At 41.2% G+C, this 22,705-nt stretch overlaps 1 protein-coding gene across 2 annotated transcripts in view; it reads left to right on the top strand.

Annotated features, from left to right (window-relative positions):
• CSRNP3 (cysteine and serine rich nuclear protein 3) overlaps window positions 1-14,298 on the top strand; it is a 46,422-nt gene extending 32,124 nt beyond the window's left edge. For both annotated transcript variants that reach the window (XM_014056841.2, XM_014056842.2), the window contains exons 3-5: window positions 7,629-7,888; window positions 10,340-10,636; window positions 12,964-14,298. In XM_014056841.2, the coding sequence (XP_013912316.2) occupies window positions 7,629-7,888; window positions 10,340-10,636; window positions 12,964-14,064 (1,658 nt within the window). In that variant the 3' untranslated portion in view covers window positions 14,065-14,298. The remainder of the gene's footprint in view (window positions 1-7,628; window positions 7,889-10,339; window positions 10,637-12,963) is intronic.
• Window positions 14,299-22,705: the final 8,407 nt, after the last annotated feature.

Here is a 22,705-nt window from a genome sequence, read left to right as displayed (position 1 = left end):
ATCACTTTTGTGACTTTCTGACAAGCAATGTCAATGGGAAAGGCAGATTCACTCAACAACCTTGTTACTAATTTAACAACTGTAGTGATTCAGTCAAAAGCCGTGGCAAGAAAAATTGTAAATGGGGGAAACTCACTTAACAACTGTCTCACTCAGCAACATACATTTGGGACTTAATTGCAGTTGTATGGCAAGGATTCCCTGTATTCTGTGTTTTTAGGCTTTTTAGCCTCAAGATTATATTATTTCTTACATTGTTTTTTGTGAGGGCGGTAAATGAGTTACATCACCCTCAGGTTGTCAAGGAGCCCTACAGTTGACATTTATTATAACATGCTTTTGACATCAAGAAAATAGCTGGAATTGGGAAGGGAAGTGCTCACACTTTGGATCTCAGCCAGGCAAACCTCAATTTATTTGTGCTTAGTAACTGAGTAACTTCTTGTTACAGTTTTAAAAAAAGGTGCTTGAAAAAGTTCAAAAGGTTTGACAATCGTTCACGCTAAGATTTGCACAAATGAGGCAATACAGGCTTTTCCCTTCCTACCGCAGGTTTATTTTTAAATAGCCTTACACACACACACACACACACACACACACACACACACACACACACACACACACTTCTCCCTCCTCCCCACCCACTTTCCAGCACCCTCTTTTGACTCTGGAATTCCCTGAGCTATTTTTGGAAATCTTGATAGATTTCTGCTAAAGATGCACAAAGAACTTCTTTATCTAAGAGATGCTGAAAGTCTGGCTGATTCTTGAACTACCCTTTGTGACCTTCTGAAAAGTGCTTAAAATAGGGGTTTTTCCCCCCAGCAAGCCTAGGGACCCCCTGGGTATGGGAAGCCTAGAGCTGACTGAAATATACAAGTAATCCCCGGCTTACAAAGTTACAGGGACACTGAAAGAAGTAACTTATGACCGTTTTCACGCTTATGACTGTTGCAGCATCCCCATCGTCACATGATCAAAATTCAGGAAGTTGGCAACTGGTTCATATTTATGAGTTGCAGTGTCCTGGGATTATGCCATCCCCTTTTGCGACCTTCTGACAGGCAAAGTCAAACGGGAAGCTTAACAAGTGTATCGCTAATTTAACAACTGCAGGGATCCCCTTAACAAGCCAAGCAAGAAAGGTAGTAAAATGGAGCAAAACTCACTTAACGAATGTCTCACTTAGCCACAGAAGTTTTGGGTTCAATTGTGGTCGTAAATTGAGGACCACCTATCTTCCCCCTTGTGATCTTGCTTTTGCTTCGTTGGTTTTATGGAATGTTTTAATCACTGGTTTTATTGTATACCGGCTAGAGTCACTTAGGTATGAAATGAGTGGCCATATAAATTAGACAACTAAATAAATAACACAGTTGGATCCAGTGGATGTGCTAAAAATGCCAGGATGTGCTGAAACTAATCACATATGAATCCACAAAGATATGTTTTAATGGGAGATCAATGGAAGGTCTCAGCTCAAAATTAGCATGTCTTATGTAAAACATGAGAGCATGAATCAGCCATATTGTTTTTGGCAGCAAACTCCATTTTGCACTCAGTCATAGCCATTCCCACATACATAAATAAAAAGTACTAAAACTGAATCTGTAAGAAAGGATTAAAATTTTCATCACATTTAAACATTTAGTGCATGGGTAAAACTCGATTTCATCAAGGTTGCACCAGGCTTATATTTCACCTCAGGGGGCTGGGATGGGCATGGCCAGGGTAGGTGTGGCCAGCTCACTGTCACTCGTGCCGGGGGCGCCTGTGGTGGCCCAAGTGCTCTGTCAGCAAAAACGGGCTCCTGAGTTCGGTTTCCGGCTGCGACACCTCCTTCTGCCAGTGAAAACTGAGCTCGCGACAGCCACATGCGGCCCTCCCGAGCTTCGTTTTTGCTGGCAGAGGCACAGCGAGCTGATCCTTCGCTGTTTCTAGGGCGGCCCCACAGGCCAGGTCTAAACACCCCACAGGCCAGATCCGGCGCCTGGACCTTGAGTTTGACACCCTGATTTACGTAGTCAATCTCAGAAAATATTCAGAAATCTGGCAGATTTTGTAATTTTGGGAGTTCTTAATTAAAGTTTTTTTTCTTTTTGATTAAAAACATTTAAAGTCAGTGAGCATCTTGTTACCGAGATGACGATATGCAGAGGCACCTCGTTTTCAATGAATGGATAGACGTGTAGTTTCATACTTGCAAGGGGGACTTTTCACTAGCCTACCAAAAAAAAAAAAAAAATCCAGATTTTGTTCTTGCTGCAAAGCAAAGTTGTTGACTCATCTGTGACAAATGTAAAGTAAGCAATGACTTGGGAGGGAAATTTCATAACGATCTTCATTTCTATTTTGTCCCAATATTTGTACAATAAACACAAATGGACTTCCATTTGCAGTCTCCTATTTTCAGACTGACTCCTACATTATATATGTGCCACCTCTGGCTCCTTGACTTAATGAAGTATTTCAGGGAACTTGAAAGCTGGCACACCTTTTTTGGGGTGGGTGGGTATATATTGGTAGCTTCTGCCAACCTAGCAGTTCGAAAGCATGTAAAAAAATGCAAGTAGAAAAATAGGGGCCACCTTTGGTGGGAAGGTAACAGCGTTTCATGCACCTTCAGTGTTTAGTCATGCCGGCCACATGACCACGGAGACATCTTCAGACAGTGCTGGCTCTTCAGCTTTGAAACAGAGATAAGCACTGCCTCCTAGAGTTGGGAACGACTAGCAGATATGTACGAGGGAACCTTTACCTTATATATTGACAAGTATACTCAGTGATGGATTTGAGTTCCATTATCCAACTTTGCCAAGATAGAGAATGCTTCTTTTCAATATTGTGCTTTTATGACCAAGTTTGCAAAGAGTGTTGCAAAACAAGACAGAACTTCTGGGATTTTGATAGCTGTGTGAAAGATGTTACAGCTGATGTTGCTTCCGTGACAGGGAATACCTGTTACATTTCCTGCTGAGGCACAAATGTTAATGCTTCAGGAATTCCATTCACTTTTGCATCTAGACACCTAAGATTGGGGACATTATTGTGATCATATACTATATGTCACTACATGAGTGAGTGAATCTCACTCCTTCCACCTGAATTTGCAAGACTTTCAAGCTGAAAGTGTATTAGTACAGGGGTCCCCAATCTCCGGTCCGTGGCATGCCAGAAACCGGGTCTCATAAAGAAACAAAGTCCCATCTGTGGGATGCAGGCAGCACAAGAAACCACGCCCCCTCTGGTCAGAGAAAAACCTTTCTCCATAGAACCGGTCCCTAGTGCCCAAAAGGTTGGGGGTGGCAGTATAAAATACAAAGCTTTTATATTATAAGAGAATAGGCAGGGTTTGCAAAAAAAAAAAAAAGGGGGGGGGTCATACTCTCATGTTTCAAAGCAATGCAGATTGACATTGTATATACCACAGATATCCACCTTTTCCCCATGATTGACCTTGCTGAGTTGGGGTGAAATTGCAACACGGTGTTCAAGGTTACAATTCAGAGCAGAAGCATTGCAACGATAGTTGTAAAATAATATAGAACGGCTGTGGCATTGGATTGAATTATTTACGGAGCTAATGGAATATGCTATTTGGAGATATAAATGAAACCTATGTATTGAAAACAAAAATCTATTTCCTGGAGTAGGAAAAGATTGCACTGTAAGAAGTGTATGGCTTAGGAAAGTATTTTAGTTCACAAAAAGACCAGAGCTCTTAGCTTCAATAAGATTAAAAAGTAATACGAGAGCTGCGTTTTCTTCACTACTTTTCCTGTAGCAGGAAAAGATTATATTACATTAGGGCGATGTCTCAGAAAAGTATTTTGGGTTTCTTTATAAAATGTCAGAGCTTGAGCTACATTGAAAGGGTAAAAGTAATAGGACAACCTTTCCTTTTTGATATTAATTTTCTAGAGAAGTAGTACTCTTCCTTATGCTTTCAGCATCTTTCTTTGATTGATTTTACTGATCAAATCACTTGAAACTACTTCACCTTGAAATCTAAAGGAAGAGTTTTAATAGCTTCATTTTAACCTGATTAGCATGAAGCTGTGGTCAAATGGATTGAAGAAGAGAAACGTGCTTTTTATTTATTATTTCTGATTTGTAAAAAATGTTATAGATTTGTGTGATGATTTTGTCTCAATCTTGATCCCTGGTGTTGCCTGGCATAGTCCCTGTAGTTTCCTTGGCACAGTTTTTAGAAGTGGTTTGCCTCCGCCTTCTTCCTAAGCTTCAGAAGGAATGAATGGACGATGATCATCCAGCTGTATTTTATGCTTAAGGCAGGACTAGAACTCACAGTCCCCTGATTTCTAGCTTGGTGCTTAAGAGCTACACCACTGGGCTCAGAAATAGATTAGTCAGCTGGATAGCAGAAATTATGGATGCTTTTTGGAGAATAAAACCTTCACCAGAGCACAGTTTGAAAAACACTATTGATGCATTGTTCTCCCTCATTTTAAAACAAATTGATTTCATTCTGGTTATGAAACTCTTCCTCCCTTGACAATAAAGAACTAATAAGCATCTGAAACCCAAGTTTAAAAGTCCTGTAAGTATTTCTGATTGATGGAAGAACAGACCGCAAAGCCAAAGGACTTAATTTCCTGAAGCTGTTTTAACTAGCTGCGTACTTCTGGCTGTGGTTGTTAAAATATATAGCTCCACATTACAAAGGCTGTTAGCGTGTTTTATGATCCTTTTAGTTCCTCACTATTACATTTTTCCCATCATACCTGTGCAACTGTCACACCTGAATTACATAAATACGATTTATCATCTCACACCCCCAATGTTGTTTTGCCACCCCCGGATGCGTCAGGACAGAAGAGTCAAGCAGCTTTTGCAACTGTACTTCATATTTTTCATTACAGGCGAAATGCTGCTCATGTTTCTATGTGGATTTATAAGAGGCACGACTAAGCAGTGGTATAAACAAAGTTTAAGTGGAGATTGTTAAAAAGGAGGAGGCCCTGTTTCAAAATGTATGCACATTACTTAGACTGTTAACTTCATAAGGAAAGGAAGGAATATTCATTTGTAAGAGAAGTCTGGAAATATTGTAGCCTTCATTACTTCATTTATTCCTGATACAATAATTGCACTGAATAATCTATTTGCAGTCTAATGAGAATTTGTATGAGAATGCCAAAATCTGATGCAGTAGAACAGGGCTGTCAAACCCGCGGCCCATGGGCGAAATGTATCACCTGCTGGCCATGCCCACACCTTGTGCAAAGTGGTGCAAAGGGGAGGGGGAAGTCCCAATATGTCACATTGCACTGCTGTGATGATGTGAGTTTGACACTCCTGTAGTAGAAGATCTAAAAAGATGGTTTACTCATTCTAAAAAAAGATATAAAAAGATCCAGAGATTAAATTGGCAAAATCTTACAAGGTTAGAGAAGTTCTAAGATTTCTAATGATGATGATAATATTAATGATTTATGCATCTCTACCTTGAAAATGTTGCCATATCAGAAACTTCATTATTTCAACAATAAACATAAATGAGCTGGATTTGAAAGTAGACACAAAGTTGTTTATTCATCCCTCTATTATAGAAACTTTAAATGAAACATTGAGCATGTAAATTTTTTATTAAGACTCTAGGCAACTGAAAATCTTCCAGTTTGACAGCCTACTCAATAAATGTAAGGAATAAAATAGAGCTATCTTTCCTTTGATTTCAAAACTGTCACCCATTGGGCCATTCTTTCAGAGATACTTGCTTACCTAAATGGAGAAGCAGAATGACTGCAAGCAGTCAAGGAATTCCTTAAGTCAAGGAATCCATTGAGAGCAGGGACAAGTTCCAACTTCCTGCAAGCTTCCCTGTTGATGAGGCTTGTGGGAAGCTGGCAAAGCGCTTGGAAAACACTCATTCTCCTCGGCTGTCCTTCAAAACTGCCTGCCACTTTTCTGAGGGGAAGAGGGGACAAAATGAGCTGTGGACCATTAGGAAAGATGGACCTCACAACCCTCCCACCCCATGTCTCCATTTCCCTTGATTCCAGGGGTAGGATTCAGCTGGTTTGGGTGAACTGGCAGTTCCGGTGAGCAGTTTCCCCCCTGCTCTTTCCTGTCCTATATTTCCCTGTTTTTTTAGCTCAGCTGATTCTCACGGCACAACGAATTGCCGGGTGTCAGCCGTTTTACTCAGTGGCGCTGACATAGAAGGTAATTTTTGAAGCTTAAAATGGGCAATTTTTTTAATGCTGCATGCATGTGAGCACACACTCACTGAACTGGTTGTTAAACTGATTGCATCCCACCACTGCTTGATTCCCTTGGTTAAGTCTCATGTAAGAATAGAGCAATTACTTCACCCCTGTTTTAATCAGCTATCCTAACTAGTTAATTGATTTGACACTTATCAGTAATGGTAGGTGGGAAAGATCTTGGAGAACAGGCCAAGAAACTTTTAAGGAACGATCAGATAACACTGAGCATATCCCCCAGCTGGACTGCAGGCAGGGCAGGAAGCTCTGAAGGGAGCTTCCCTTGTTTCTTCAGCTGTAAAGGAGACGGTGGGAGATATATACTTTCAGGCTTGCTAGATTCTGTTTATGTAGCTTTACAATAAGGTAGAAAATAGACATCTGGGTATGTTTCCTGTCTGATCCACCTAGGAAGGCTGACATACTTTGACTCGTAAAAATGAACATGACATGCCGAATTAAGCTTGTATGCTGCTTTTAGGAGGCACCCGAATGCTGAATGAATGTTGTGTTTTATCGGTTTAGTTTTTTTTATTATTCACATTTTTTTTCTTTTTTGTGTTGTCTTACACTCCCTTCCCATTGATTGTAAGCCGCCCTGAGTCCCCTCAGGGAAAAGGGCGGCCTATAAATGTCAATAAACTATCTAAACTATCTAAACTATAGTACAATAGCTGCAGCTCTGGACAAGTGGTTAAAGAAGGCAACCAAGCAGGGAGCTTCATTTTGTCTGGCATTTTCCCTGTATCATTTAGACATGGTTCCAGAGGCATCTGGAGCAAGTCACCGTTTCTATGTTGTGATGTTACAACACGGGTTCTGCCTCTCAGGTGCTTAACACGCACCTTTGTGTCATGAGTACAAAAGGGGCAAGTGTCAGGGTTCCAAATAGCATCCAAAAGTAAATCAGAATCCAAGGCAAAGTATTGCCCAAAGTTCCAATTTATTAAGAGAGCCATGTTGGCACATCTGGGAAGACACAAATTTGAAAGCTTCCTGGTTTTCCCCACCCAGTTGAAGGTTCAAGACCTTGCCCCCACACCCACAAATCCATCACATGGTCCAATCTCCCACTTCCATGCTTGCAGTTCCCCCCATCCAGTTCCGGTCGGGTGCAGAGGTGCAGAGACAAAGGATGACCCTTGACGTTCTAGAAAGAATTTTGTTATGACTACATAGCATCTGACTCCTTGCAATTCCCCCTCCCATTTTCTCACAGTGGAAAATGCATAGTAGAATATTAGAAAGTGTGGCAGGCCAAAGATCCAAAAGAAAAGATGGCTGCAGGCCTGACAGCAAGAGTTTGCATTGCAGAATCAATCCCATCAATCATTCCCAAGGGTTGAAGAGACGGATAAGCAGGGCTTGGTTTAAACTTGTCCCTTGTTTCTGTTCCAGCATCCTCGATTCTGAAGAGCGAGAAAAGGAAGAGGACCAAAAATGTCCATTTTAATTGTGTTACGGTATACTACTTCACCAGGAGGCAAGGCTTCACAAGCGTTCCCAGCCAAGGAGGCAGCACTTTGGGCATGTCCACTCGTCACAACAATGTGCGCCAATATACCCTGGGGGAGTTTGCCATGGAGCAAGAACGGCTTCATCAAGAGATGTTAAGAGAACATCTCAGGCAGGAAAAGCTGAACTCCTTAAAACTCAAGGTAAAAAAAAAAGGAGGGGGGAAGGGGGATCCTTTTCCACCGACTCCGACATATGGACGCAAAACATTAACACTGGGCTTGGCGCTTGATATCCTTGGCAAGGTGGCAGTTCCACTTCTGAAATGGCTGCAGTTCAATCGCCTCCAACAAGCTGGCATTGACCCTGTCTCTCGTATTAACTCATCAGATTTTTTAATAGGCTCCCACCTGGGCTCTTTAAGACGATCGTTTTCTTCCTGCTATGCAGCTACGATGACAATTCGTTCCACCCCATCAAAGTTCCAGCTTTGATCGGGAAGCAGATATAGTTAAGCCAGCTGCAAGGTGTTGGATTGTTCTGCACAAAAGAGATTTTTGAACTGATATTCAGGAAGGTTTTCTCTTTGAATCATATGACGGGCTGCTGGGAAAATTGCAACAGCCAACTGTGCTTGCTCTGTGGGATATCCAGTTGCACAAAACACTGAAACCCACATCTTTCGGTTTGTATAGGAGCTTATTTTGATTCTCTAGAAAGTGATTCTCTATAGTGAACACACCTGCCATGGATAGGTCTGATATTGTTTACCTGGATATGTGTTGCTGTATGCAAGATACTTGATACATTCCCTCCTCCCTTTTTTTAAAGGACATCCTATGCCAGTGATGGATAACCTTTTGGTTTTCTAGGAACCCAGGGAAGGCAAAAACTGCCTCCCCCGCGTCCCCTGGAGGCCCTCTGCAGGCCGGAAACGGCCCATTTTCCAATTTCCAGTTTGAACATTGGGCTGTTTTTCACTCTCCAGAGGCTTTAGGGAAGCCTCCTGAAGCCCCTGGAGGGTGAAAAAAAGCCCAGTGCACAAGCCAGAAGTTCAGGAACTGAGTTCCGGGTTGCCCATTGGGCCATTTTTCACCCTCCGGAGGCTTCAGAAGGATTCCCTAAAGTCTCCAGAGGGCGAAAAACAGCTCAACGCGCAAACCGGAAGTCCATTCTAGAACTACTGGTTTGCACATTGGGCAGTTTTTCACCCTCCAGAGGCTTCAGGAGGCTTCCCTAAAGCCTCCGGAGAGTGAAAAACAGCCCAATGCTCAAACTGGAAATTGGAAAATGGGCCGTTTCCGGCCTGCAGAGGGCCTCCAGGGGGCCCGGGGGAGGCAGTTTTTGGCTGAAAATCAAGGCCGAAATCAGCTGGCCAGCACATGCATGCGGGCTGGACCTGGTAGGGCAGCGCCTCACGTGCCCGCAGAAATGGTTCCGTGTGCCACCTGTGGCATGTGTGCCATAGGTTCTCCATCATGGTCCTATGTAAATAGCAACTAGGGCTGTGTAAAATATTTGAAATAGCTGTTTCGTAAAATTCATTAACACAAACAAAGTATTTCTCTTTGAAGTATTAGAGTAGTGTTTCTTTTACGATGCTGATACAGCTGCTTCCAAACTGTCCTCAGAAAGAGATGCACAAAACTATTTTCTCTTGGACTATCAGCAAAGGGAAACAGCTGGGCAGAGGGACATGTTTCAAAGCAGCTATGCAAACTTTGCAAAAGAGGACAACTGCAAAAAGATGTGCTTTGCTTATGCTAAGGGGTTTTGCAGAGCATCTGTCTGAACATTTTCCTAATATTAGAGGGTATTCTAGTGGCACCTGCAAGGGGTGGTCAACATCAGCAGGATGGCAGGTGGAGCTTCACAGTGTAAGCTCCGAACCATGTATACATGTACCTTCAAAAGAAGCAGGAGAAAACATAGTGACATTCCCTGAATAGTTGATAGAACATAATCGTATGAAGAGCACCATAAAAATAAAGGTGAATGTGTTATCCTAAACCAGTGCTTCTCAAACATGGTAACTTTAAGATACGTAGACTTCAATCCCCAGAATTTCACAGCCAGCATATTGGGCAGGGGAATTCTGGGAGTTGCAATCCACATACCTTAAAAGTTGGCAAGTTTGAGAAATTTTGTCCTAAACCTCTCATTCAAAAAGACTAGTGGGATAAAAATGCATTCTTTGAAACAGAGTACTCATTCAATCCAAATGGGATTTTATGCATGCACCCAGAATTTTATACACTCTATGCATATGTAACATGGATGTTACGTATATGTATTGTATATATGTGCAATATGGCAAATAGTATTTTGCACAAGCACAGGAGCATACAGTCCACAGAGAGATGTTATTCATTGCATCTGGGATCTGCTAAACAGAATTATTACACCGAGGATTTATTTTGGTTATCCAAGCCTGGTCTATGGTATAAGATGTCTATAAATGCTTCAAAGCATCTTCAGTTATTCACTTAATAATAAGAGCCATGAAAACAAAGCAGAGATATTTAAAGACAGTTGAGTCCTCAACAAACTAATTCCACACCACATTCCACATAAAAGCTTATGCTACGTAAATGGTTTCCTTTGAACATTCTGTTCACCATGGAGCTGTGACGCATCTTTTAATGTTACTACAGATGACTAATAATGGCACGGTGGAATCCGAGGAAGCGAACACTTTAACGCTGGAGGACATTTCTGATGATGATATAGATCTGGACAACACTGAAGTGGACGAGTACTTCTTTCTGCAACCTCTGCCGACAAAGAAACGAAGGGCGCTCCTGCGAGCCTCCGGAGTCAAGAAGATTGATGTGGAAGAAAAACATGAGCTGCGAGCCATCCGTCTTTCAAGAGAGGACTGTGGTTGCGATTGTCGAATCTTTTGTGACCCGGAAACTTGCACTTGCTGCCTTGCAGGCATAAAATGCCAGGTGAGAGGGCTTCACTTAAGGTATTCTTCACCAAAGGGTGGTTCCAAGTTTTTTTTTTTAAAGGAAGGATATCTTCCCCATTCACATTCATTTAGATGTTTTAAAGAGAGGCACTTCCCTATATTCTACAGGAAGTTTCAGCTGTAGTTGAAACCTAAGGAGACAAGTGAGTCATTTGTCCCTCCAGGTATAGCTCAGAAGTGGTATTCAGCAGGTTCTGACTAGTTCTGGAGAACAGTTAGCAGAAATTTTGAGTAATTCAGAGAACCGGTAAATACCACCTCTGACTGGCCCTGCCCCCATCTATTCTCTGACTCCCCAGTTTCAGCTGATTGGGAGGAAATGGGGATTTTGCAGTAACCTTCCCCTGGAGTGGGGAGAGAATGGGGATTTTACAGTATCCTTCCCCTGCCACACCCACCAAGCGACACCCAGGGAACTGGTAGTAAAAAAATTTTGAATCCCACCACTGGTGTAGCTGAAACACAGATCCCAACAATGGAAAGCATAGCCACCATTGAGGGATCCAAAGAGTAATTCAGCATAATCCGGAGAAACATGGGATTCTGTGTGCCGCTATACATGGCAAAATACAATAAATTCTAATTCTATTCTAAAGAAGATATAAAACAGATAGCCCAGATTTTGGTTTTCGATCAGCCTCCCAGAGAGCTTTTTTCTTCAACCGGGTGGCCTTCTGATATATTGGGTCTAAAACACTCAGTATTTCCATAAGCATAGTAATGTTCCATCACAACTGAAGGGCAGCAGGTTGGAGAAGGTTAACTTAAAGTAGGGACATCAAACTCGGTTTCATTGAGGGTCCCATTAGGGTTGTATTTGACCTCGGGCTGGGTGGGCATTGCCAGGGTAGACGTGGCCAACTCAACATCACCCGTGTTGCAATGGCCTCCTGCAGCCCTCTGCCAGCAAAAATGGAGCTCGGGGGGCCACACACATAGCCTGAGCTCCATTTTCACTGGCAAATTTTCACTGAGTCTCTCGGGAATAGGGCGGCATACAAATTGAATAAATCCAATCTAAATCCAAATCCAAAGTGCTGCAGGAGGCTGTAGTGGCCAAAAACAGAGCTTGGGCAACACGCACACACACACCCCCGAGCTCTGTTTTGGCTGTCAGGGGCACTACAGGCCACTCCTTCACTGTTTCCACTGTTTCACTATGTGGGCCAGATCTAAGCACTCTGTGGGCTGGATCCAGCCCATGGATCCAGTCCTTGAGTTTGACACTCTCGACTTAATGATTTAGGGCTCCTTTTCTGTTAGGCTTTAGGCTTAGGGTTCTTCTGACATACATTTCAGCAGTGCGGCTTCCTAGATTACCAGCATGGCTGGACAGTGCTGTGATCCCATGGGCAATCCAGGATGGAACATAGGCTTTCTGGAGAAGAGTTCCATTCTGTTTCCAGGTTCAAAAAAGGTTAAAGAGACTTTTGATTGTCCATCTCATAAACATCACAATGGAAATAAGATCTGCTTTCTCCCTGCCTTTGCATGAGGGCTAAAAAAGAGAACTCATAATGAGATTTCATATGAGGCTATTGTTTATACCTTCAAGGTCTATTTGGACTGAAATATCCAAATTCCATCCCCACTAATCAAATGGAAGAAAAGTGGAGATCCCACTTCCCTAACTTCTGGGGCATAACTTCATCCTACCCATGAATGTGTAATTTTTTTTTTACAGTTAACTGAAATGCCCCACCAGCCTGAATATTTGGAAAAAGAACCTATTTCTGCAATTTAGCAGTCACCTGGATTAATCCTAAATGTTGGCATAACCGTTAGAAGTCATTAGACCAGCAGAATAAGGAAGGGGCGGTGATGCTAGAGCAAAACAAAAGGACAGGGAGTCCCATGGCACATTTGTCATTGCTTAACCAGAGCAAGCTGTCATTTGTCTCACAGCCACCTTGTCTTCAGTAACTGGATTCACCATCTGCAGGGAGCCATAATGTGGTTTGTGTGTTTTTGGCTCGGTGTGATGTGTGCAAGCCATTCTCATTTATAAATCATAATTCCTAATGAAGTATGAAATATAGCTCCATTTAAAAACAAACAAACCAGGGCTTAGGGTAGTTTGCAAAGCCAGACAGGTCTCCATTTCCAACATCTCTTATCTGGATTATTTTTTTCCTGCCAGAAAGAAATTCTGCAAAAGCAGGTAATTAATTTATCTCACATATCAATCCCCCGTGAGGCTTCCAGGGCAATTTGGTGAAGTTCTTTGTGTGGCTAAGAGTTTCTGGCATGTCAGGGTTGATAGTGCCCAACCAAATAGCTAATCCATCATTTTTTCCCCCTAAGGTGGACCGTATGTCTTTCCCATGTGGTTGCACTAAAGAAGGATGCAGCAATACAGCCGGCAGAATTGAATTTAATCCCATCAGGGTTCGGACTCACTTTTTGCACACTATAATGAAACTTGAATTGGAGAAAAACAGAGAGCAACAAGTTCCTGCGCTGAACGGCTGCCACGCTGAGCTCAATGCTCACAGCAGTGCAATGGGTCCCACCTCCCACCCCCTGGAATTTTCAGTCCCGGAGAACTTTGAGTTAGAGACTGAACCCAGGGCTGCAGTGATGCATTTGCAGTCGGCAGATGACTTGGATTGTGCTGGGGAGGAAGAGGAGGAGGAGGAAGAGGAGGAAGAGGAGGAAGATGCAAGCAGCTTTTGTAGTGGAGTTACAGATTCCAGCACACAGAGTTTAGCGCCCAGTGAAACAGATGAAGATGAGGAGGAAGAGGACGATGAGGAGGAGGACGATGAGGAGGAGGAAGATGAGGAGGAGGAGGAGGAGGAGGAAGAAAAACTAGATGAATGTCTTGAAGGGTTGGGTGTTCATGCTGATGCAGGCCAAGCCCTCCCTTCTGTCCTCTGCTATTCAGACAGCACTGCCATGCATGAAAACCAGCCAAAGGCACTTTCCTATTACCCGAGTTCCACATCCTTGTATTACCAAATAGAGAATCACAGCCCTGGCACTCCTAACCAGATTCGGGAGACGTACTCTGAAAGAGAGACTGTTAAGAACGGGAATCTTTCTCTGGTGCCTTATAACCCAACTTCGGAACCGTTTGAGGACTACGCGCGGCCCTCCGAGGAAAATTATGGCAGCTCCCTGTATCCATCTTCAAACCCGTCTGTCATCGTTTGCTGCTCTTCGTCCGAAAGCGATAACGTTGTTCCCTGTAGCAGTTTATATGCTGAACATCGGCCAAGACATTCCCAAGTGGATTTTCCTGCATACTTGAAAAGTCCTTCGCAAGATGGATTTGTATCTGCTTTGAATGGTGGCGCTTGCCTCCCAGAACATCCCACCGAGAATTCACTCGGCCTTTCAGAAAAGAGCAGACTACACGAAGAGTGTATCAAATCTCCCGTCATGGAAACAGTACCGGTTTAAATTTATTTTATGACCGAATCACTCTAGATTTCAAAATGCATTCTATTTTAATTGGATTTCCCTGGAAGCGTTCTTGTTTTTTTCTCTCTCAGCAGTGGAGGTAAGGGGGAAGACCTTGGTTAATGTTTTGGTTTTATTTTTCATCGTTGTTTATCGGTAAAGCTCTCTTGGCTGTGGCCATTGCACAAAAACAGTTTGTGTAAAAAAAGTAAACTTTTATAAAAAAAAATAGAATGGTCCTTTGATAGAAAATATCCAGATTTTAAAATAATCCACACAGACATATATATAATCCACACAGATATATATATCTGGCATCCAACCCTAGATATGGATATATATATCCACATCCACAAGCATACAGTTCAAAAACGGCCCATGTGTTGGTTTATGTTGGGCTCTCTAACTTAACAACTTCTTATTTTATTGTCGGGCTTGTGCAAGATAATAAAAACATTACTTTGGGTTCTTTATATTTAGGGTATTAAAATATCGCTCCTATTTGAGGGTGATGACTTTTTAAATATAAATGTGACTGCAAACAAAAAAAAAACCCTGAATTACTCAGTAATGTATTTGTTTATTTATTGTAGTTTAGTACTCATAACTTGATAAAAAAAAATGAACCGTTTGCTCTTTGGAGCAGAACAGCACAATGAGATTTCATTAAGGCAAATTGCCTTTCTGAGAGTAGTACATTTGATCCCGAACCCTGTTCTCTGATCTGCACTAGGGGACTATTCGTATTTGTAATGTAGGAATGCAGGGAGGACATGCCACGTAGTCATTTTGGTGACATTGGTGCAGAGTTTGTGTTGCGATTGCTCCCCTGTCCCCATTTCAAGAAGAGGACAATATATAAGATTTTTCTAAATCGCAGCCAATGGCAGCTCTATTTCTAAACATATGTAACGTAGGACAATCCTTAGATTTTCAGGGGTTGAAGAGAAGCAGCGTTATAAGGAAATTGGGTTGTGTTTTGTCATTCAATTGTCTTTCTCCATTCTTTTCAATCCATAAATTTTTCTGGATGAAAGCAGAATATTAAATAGGGACAATATCCACCCAGACTTCTTCAGATCTTGCCGTCATCCCCCCCCCCCCCCAAATCACTGGCCATTTTTCCTTCAACCAACATACTTTTCCTTAATTGAAAACCCCTCACATTTGTGAAGAACTTTCCTTGGTGGCTTGGGCCCTCTATTAAATAAGAGCATTGCTGCAGTGCTCAACAGCCCGATTGGGTTTATTATCCGGGGAGGTCTTATTTTCAGGGAAACAGGGTATGGGATTCGATATGGGCTTTCTGTGGGGTGTCTTCTCATCTCCTTCAAGCTCTAGATCTCAGTGGCAGCCCTTTAACCATTTCCTCTCCCCTGCATACAATAATAGTGTGTGAAGAGTCACATGGGAACATGGAAGCACAGTGCTAATGGAAACGATCCAGAGATATCAAAAGGGAATTCCTTCAGCGGAATGTCACATTCCAATGCTTTTGGTGGCACTTCCTTGCAATTAACTTTTAATGGGCTGTGTGCTTTGTGCTCAAAGCCTCTGGCAGCTTTTGTGGAAGTATCTTTTTGTCCTTAAACTAACACACTTTGGTGTAGCAGCTGTGAGTAATCTTAAAGACACCACAGACTGTTGGTTCTTAAACGTTGCATCTATTCCTTTTTTTAAAAAAAATAATCCATGGATAAACCATGTAAGAATTTTCAGCAGTTCTCAGAAAGAACTTTACTCTGGATTTTCTTTAGCCAAATGAAATAATTAGGAAAATAATGGCATTGTGTGGTTTGTGGAGAAATTCTGTGAACTCTGAAAAAAAAAAGAGAAGATACTCAGAATCTGGAGGGATGGAGTTTCTCATTTGAGTGTGATATGACTCACAGTAATCTTGAAATAGGAAAGGATTTATGGTTGACTGGAATCACTAGGCATATTTCAGCCATTGTTCTTTCTTGTTTTAGCAAAAGCATTGAGATTTGCGTGTGTATCCTTCCAGAGCTTTTCTGTCACTAGTGTATGAAATTCATGTGTTTCTTCATTGTAATGAATTAGGGAAAATTGTAGGCGTGGCAATTCTGTGGAGCTATTAGAGCTCAAGTGTTCCCGCCACCCTACCTCATTAGGCTTTCCAAATTAACAGAGTTGGAAGTGACCTTGTAGTCATCTAATCCAACCCCCTGCCCAAGTAGGAGACCTCACACCATTTCTGACATATGGCAGTCCTGTCTCTTCTTGAAAGCTTCCAGGGATGAAGCTCCCACAACTCCTGAAGGCAAGCTGTTCCTTTGGTTGATTGCTCTCACTGTCAGAAAGTTCCTTCTTATTTCCAGGTTGAATCACTCCTTGTTCAGTTTCCATCCATTATTCCTTGTCTGGCCTTTGGGTGCTTTGGAAAATAGGTTGACCCCCTCCTCTCTGTGGCAGCCCCTCAAATATTGGAACACTGCTATCATGTCTCCACTGGTCCTTCTCTTCTCTAGGCTAGCCATGCCCAGTTTCTGCAACCATTCTTCATATGTTTTAGCTTCCAGTCCCATAATCATCCTGGTTGCTCTTCTCTTCACTTTTTCTAGAGTCTCCACATCTTTTCTATAGTATGGTGACCAAAATTGGATGCAGGATTCTAGGTGTGGTCTTACTAAGGTTTTACATAGTAGCATTAGTACCTCACTTGATCTTGATTGTATCCCTCTGTTAATGCAAATTAAGATTGCATTGGTTTTTTTGGCTGCCGCTGTCACACACTGTTAGCTCATATTTAATTGGTTTTCCGCTAAGAAGCCAAGATCCCGCCCACAGTTATTGCTACTACGCCTGGTTTCACCCAATCTATATGTGTACTGTTGGTTTTTCTTGCCTAAGTGTAGGACTTTACTTTTCTCTACACTGAATTTCATTTTGTTAGATATTCTCTGAACTGGTTGTCCTAAATAGATCCAAATGATAAATAATTTATAGTTACATTGCATACAGTTCTGCTATCCAATATTCACCGCCATTCTCTGCTCCCAACAATCTCTGGTTGTGGCAACTGCCCTACTTTGCAAAAGGAGAGAGTCAGCCCTAAGAGGGCGCACACACCATTACCACGAAGCCTTGGCTGAACCTATTGAGTCCAGCAGTCAACCGAGGGATTTAGAAGCGATATGTTCTTCTCCTGAATATTCAGCATTATATGGGACCTTTGGCAGTACACAGCCAGGCCACAAATATCCACTTTTCTAGATTTCAAGAACAATATTTATGAATGTAACCTAGATCCCATAAGGCTACCTTCAAGTTACTCAATCAAAAGTGAATGAACCAGTTATTCTTGTACATGTCCATTCTTTAAAGTGGCAAAATATGAAGTTTTAACTGTAGATTTGTCCTCCGAAAATGGTGGTTTCAAGTACAGCATTCTCTGTACTTCTTTGGATAATTTTGTTCAAAAAAATATCTGTGAAGGAAGTGCCTTTGCATGCTTAGCTCAAGAAGATCCCAACCATATCAAAATATAGTCTTTATCTCACTGCAGTCTTCAATCAGACTTTACCACTGATCTCAGCAGAAGCACCTGCAGCTTTATTTCTAGAAGTTTCCCACTTCTAGGAATGTTCCTGGTAGCAGCAACCACCAATGCCAAGTGTGCCAGCTGATTATTTATTTTCCTTGTAGCAAATGTGCTACATTCAAATTACTTTCATGGGGTGGGTGGGGTTTTAATCCTTGGTGGTTCTTAACTTTTCTATTTCCTCACTTACTACAAAAATTAGGATTTATTCCATATTCCTAGCATGTGCTAACTGTAGGTGATCTTTGCGCTAAAATACCTTCTGTATTTTACTTTCTTGATCGTATCCTTTCTCATTATTTTTAAACATACCAGCCACCTGGTCACCTGGATGTCTAAAAGGACTATTTTTGCTGACTTCTGATCCATAAAATCCGTTCTTATTTGAATCTTACTTTTGTATTCTTCCTCTTTGGCCATATAGAATGAGGAAGGTGGAATAAATTATTAATTTGGCACATTGTGCTTTAATTTTTGCAGCGGCTCTCTCAGTTGCCATGTTTGTCAGAGGCTAGTTGGAACACATTATTGCTGCTGGAAACTCTCTTTGTACTCAGCTAATTACACGTCATTGTAAATTATTTCATGGAATCAGGCTTGCAAATCAGAAGGATGACAACTGGAAACTCTGTCCTAGCAAGTTAAATCGCACCTAGATACCATGATGGGACCCAAACCAGATGATTATGATTCAAAGATAAAGAGTACTAGAATGTACTAATTAATTCTCCCAATTCAGGCCTGCTGCCACTACCGCCATCAAAAGCTGGAAATGTTCCAGCAAACATCATGCTTTTGTCATGCACTTGCTGCTGGATCACTGCAAGACTGTTGGGAGCCCTACAAGACCATGCTTCAGGCCTTCTCCCACCCCACCAGTGATATAGCCTCAGGTTGTTGTGGGTATTTTGTGTGTGTGTGTGCCTCAGATGGATCACCAGGGTAAGATCCCTACAAAATTGTGCCAGAATCCTACCAGATTCATTTCCACATTGTCGGGCCAGGCCAGTCAGAGTGAACCCAAGTTTTAGTAGTGACTCTCTCCTCTTTATGTTTAAGTCTGAAAAAGCAGTAACCCTTTGATTTGCTTATGGCCACTGAGTAGATCATGACACACATTCTGAGAAGCCTCACTGCAGTGGACATTGAAAAACCAGGAAGGATATGGTCTTGTTGCAGCATCCAATCTGGGCTGGTCTTTCGGACTTGTGCTGGAGCCCATTTTCAAGGAACTTCCGGGATGGACTTTAGCACAAGTGCAAAGTTTGCAAGACTAAACTTCTGGTCCCGGTGACCGGCCCAAATTGGATCCTGCAACGTTATCCTGGGACATGTATATTTGCCTTCATTTGATACTATCTTGTCATGTTGATTCAACAGGAGAAGAGTCAAAGTTGAGTCAGTTCACAGCTCTCGTACCCCATATCCACCAATTGTTTGTATTTGTTTAAATGAGAAAATGCATAGATTTATAAGTCATTAGGGGTACAAGAGAGTGACTTGGATAAATGATTAGTTTGGGACAAACTTTGCTTACACCCAAGCATAAGATCTATAAGACATCAGAGGTTTGTTACAGTAGTTATACATACTATTTTTGTGGCTTTGTTTTAAGTACCTAGTCATATAATACAAATGACTTTACTACCATAATAAATGATCAATATTCTCTGAACTCTGACCCAGTAGGACCCAGGACCCTCCCCCATCAGGCGCATTTACAAATGGGTGAAGTGTAAGTGTGAAAACTGGAGATGGATTTGATTTTCCTCCCATTCATCCATCTGCCAGCAGGCCTCAAAATGAAAAGGAACCGTATACAAATTGTTCTTTGTGGCTAAGACCGACTCAGTTCATCTGGAATCACACAAGCAACCTCTGCATGTTTGGAAAGTCCCACTGTTTTTAGTACGGGGATAAACACATTTTGGCTGTATTTCGTCACTGTGACTTGATCCACTGTTACATTTCCGAAAGAAACTTTAGATGCTTAATGTGATGTAAAGAATATAACTAATGTGGCTAGAAACTACAACCTTATTTGTAATCTGAACAGTGCTACGGCAAAGTCTGATGGTACATAAACTTTGCTAGTGGTTTCTCGCATGATTACTGCCAACATCCATATATCATGAAGCTAAACAATGCAGCTTCACGAAGTACATGTCCGCTATCTGTATGAAGAATTAAACCAGAGTCAGGCAACCTGATATACACGAATCCATTGTACCCCAAATATTTTACTTGGTAATTTTGAGGCTACTGAACTGTCTTTTATTTTCCTTAACAATGAAATAATTAATAAATACCCAGATTGTATAGTGCAAAGTAAAGCATTGTGGCCTAACCTCTTTTTTTTTTTTTAAACAAAATGTCTTTTGTGTTTCATGGATGTCTCAATTGGATGATCTAAGAGTTTCTCTGCAAAGCTTGATCAACAGGCTTCATGTGTCTAGACAGGCTCACCCACGGCAGTTACTTTTGTGAGTTGCTTGCCGTATACTCTTAAACTTCCAGCCTAAAAAAGTTCCCATTTTTCAGATTGGACTGCACTCTCTGAGGGAAAAAGTAAGTGATCTACTCAGTCTAGAGAGTACTAGATTGAGGAAGGTTGTCCTTGAGGTTATAATGTAATATAGAGCCAGTTTGGTCTAGTGGTTAAGACCCTGGACTAAAAAGTTGGAGACTATGAGTTCAGGATCTGCCTTAGGCATGAAAGCCAAATGAGTGACTTCAACCTAGTCACTTTGACTCAGCCCAGCCCACCTCAAAGGATTGTTGTTGGGAAAATAAGAGGAGGAAGGTGCATTGGATATGTTCACTGCCTTGAGTTATTTGTAAAAATAATAAAGGTGGAATAGAGCAATAGCACTTAAATGTATAGGCCATCCCATAGTGCTTCACAGCCCTCTCTGAGTGGTTTACAGAGTCTGCCTATTGCCCCCAACAATGTGTGTCTTCATTTTACCGACCTCGAAAGGATGGAAGGCTGAGTCAACCTTGAGCTGATCAGGATCGAACTCCTGGCAGAGGGCAGAGTTGGCCTGCAGTACTTCAGTCTAACCACTGTGCCACCAGGGTTAAAATATAAATGAATATCAAGCAGCAAGGTGCCAAATACAGATGTGTCCACTAGTGGCTTTTGACAAAAGCCCTTGTTCCTGCAGTCATCCTTGAGCGAATATTTACATTTTTCTAAGATCTTTCTAAGCAGTCCCAAAGTTACATTTCCATCTGTGGAAATAAGACAAATGAAGAAGAAAGCAGCAAAAAAAAAATTTCAATTTGTTGTCAAGTAAAATGCTGGAGGTGCCCATGTGTTTACCAAGAGTCAAGATGACTTAAGAGAGTCTGTTCTTTGTTTTATTTTTATATATTCATAAGGCTTTATTATATAGCACAAGGCTGCTATCAGATAATAATTGAATTAAATAAAAGAATAAAATAAAATTATGGAAATTTTTAATTACAATAGTGAAAGCAAATAAAAACTAAACTCACAGAATGAGAGATAGAATAAAAAGTGCAAAAAAGAAAAAGAAGGCAGGTAATGAAAAAGTAAATTAAAGAAATTACTTCCGATCTTCATCACAAGCATAAACAAGATAAATCATCAATTTTTCACTTAGTGTCAGCAAATAGTCTGTAAAGAGTGAGCAGAGCTTTATAAAATGTCTCATTTTAACCTTGGTCAAACAAACCAACTTTATATTCCCCCTTTTGCTTCTAACCATCTTCATTTTCAATTTATTCAGATGTTGACATAGAATTTGATTTCATTCCATTTTTCTCCATCCAAAAGATTTCTTGAAGACTTTAATATTTTGTAAATCCAATAAAAATCATTATCAAGTTTGTTCTCTTGCTTTCTTAACTATATTTCTACTTTAATTTTCAAAACTTTAATATGATTCTTTTATATATCCAGTAAAATCTTATTATCTGGATCATTTTCTTGGCTCATCTTTTGTGTTTTTGCTTTAGCTACCTTTTCTGTCTTATAATCCAAACTTCTAAAATTATCTAATGTTTCTGGTTCTAATACTTCTACATCAGGGGAAATTTGTTCCCATCCATCATTTCTTCATTAATATCTTTTTTAACAGTGTAGTCATAGAATCAGATACCATTGCTGATATTGTAGCTGCTAATTTGTGACCCCATTGTTCAAAAGTCTCATGGTAGGTTAACGAATGTCAGTGTTTTATGTCATTTTGTAAATCTACTTGCTAACCAAAAACAAAATGGAAGGTTGCCCTCCCCCCTCTTTTGCTTTTCTGCCTGGGATCTGTAGTCCCCTCAGATGTCCTATTTTTGACATCATAAAATCATCTCAAAATTTCACATGGACTTAGATAGCCAAAACATTTTCTTCCCATGAAAGTCTGTTTATTTACATAATTATTTCCAAAACTTTTGGTAAAAGTTTTAATATTCTAAATTTATCCAGATCCTTAACTCATTTATAACTTTCTTGGATCAAAATCCTGTTTAGCTTTTTGCCGTTTATATTTCTAGCTCTTCAAATTCTTAAGCTTGTAGTTATTTTTTTGTTTTTTTTGTTCAGGAATGAAGTTAAACTCACCAGGTGGCTTTTCAAGTTTGTTGTTCTGAAGCTCTAATAGCCTTAAGGTAATAAGGCAATTTCCAAACATTTAGTGAACCTTTTAAAAGGCTCTGCCACTAGTGAGATTGATGGCTGTTCCCTTCATTTCCTAACACTCAAGCCCATAGAAGACAACTGTCCTGTGGTCTCATGAGGAGCAGCCATCTGGAGCACATGTGGGTAATCTCTCTTCCTCTCCTTATCTGAGGAAGTTCTGGAGAACTCAGCACTTTCTTGGTCTTTTCCACAGTGGCCTCTGCTCTCTCAGGGATGGCTAATTCACCATGCTTCTCCATAAGTTTCTTCGACAAGAATATATCTTCATATTCCTGCTGGAGGCTATTTCGGCGCTGTATAGCTTTTAAAATTCTGTGTCAGCCTTGCCAGGACAATACAGAATTTCAGCCTCATTTCTTGTAAGCTACTATTATCATTACCATCAAAAACCTTTGGGTCTCAAATGGGGAGGTAGA

The sequence above is a fragment of the Thamnophis sirtalis genome, unplaced genomic scaffold (genome assembly GCF_051295495.1).
Source record: "Thamnophis sirtalis isolate CommonGarterSnake01/CBP01778 unplaced genomic scaffold, rThaSir2_p1.2 scaffold_1, whole genome shotgun sequence".
Lineage (NCBI taxonomy): Eukaryota > Metazoa > Chordata > Lepidosauria > Squamata > Natricidae > Thamnophis > Thamnophis sirtalis.
This window is presented reverse-complemented; position numbering and strand designations above follow the sequence as displayed.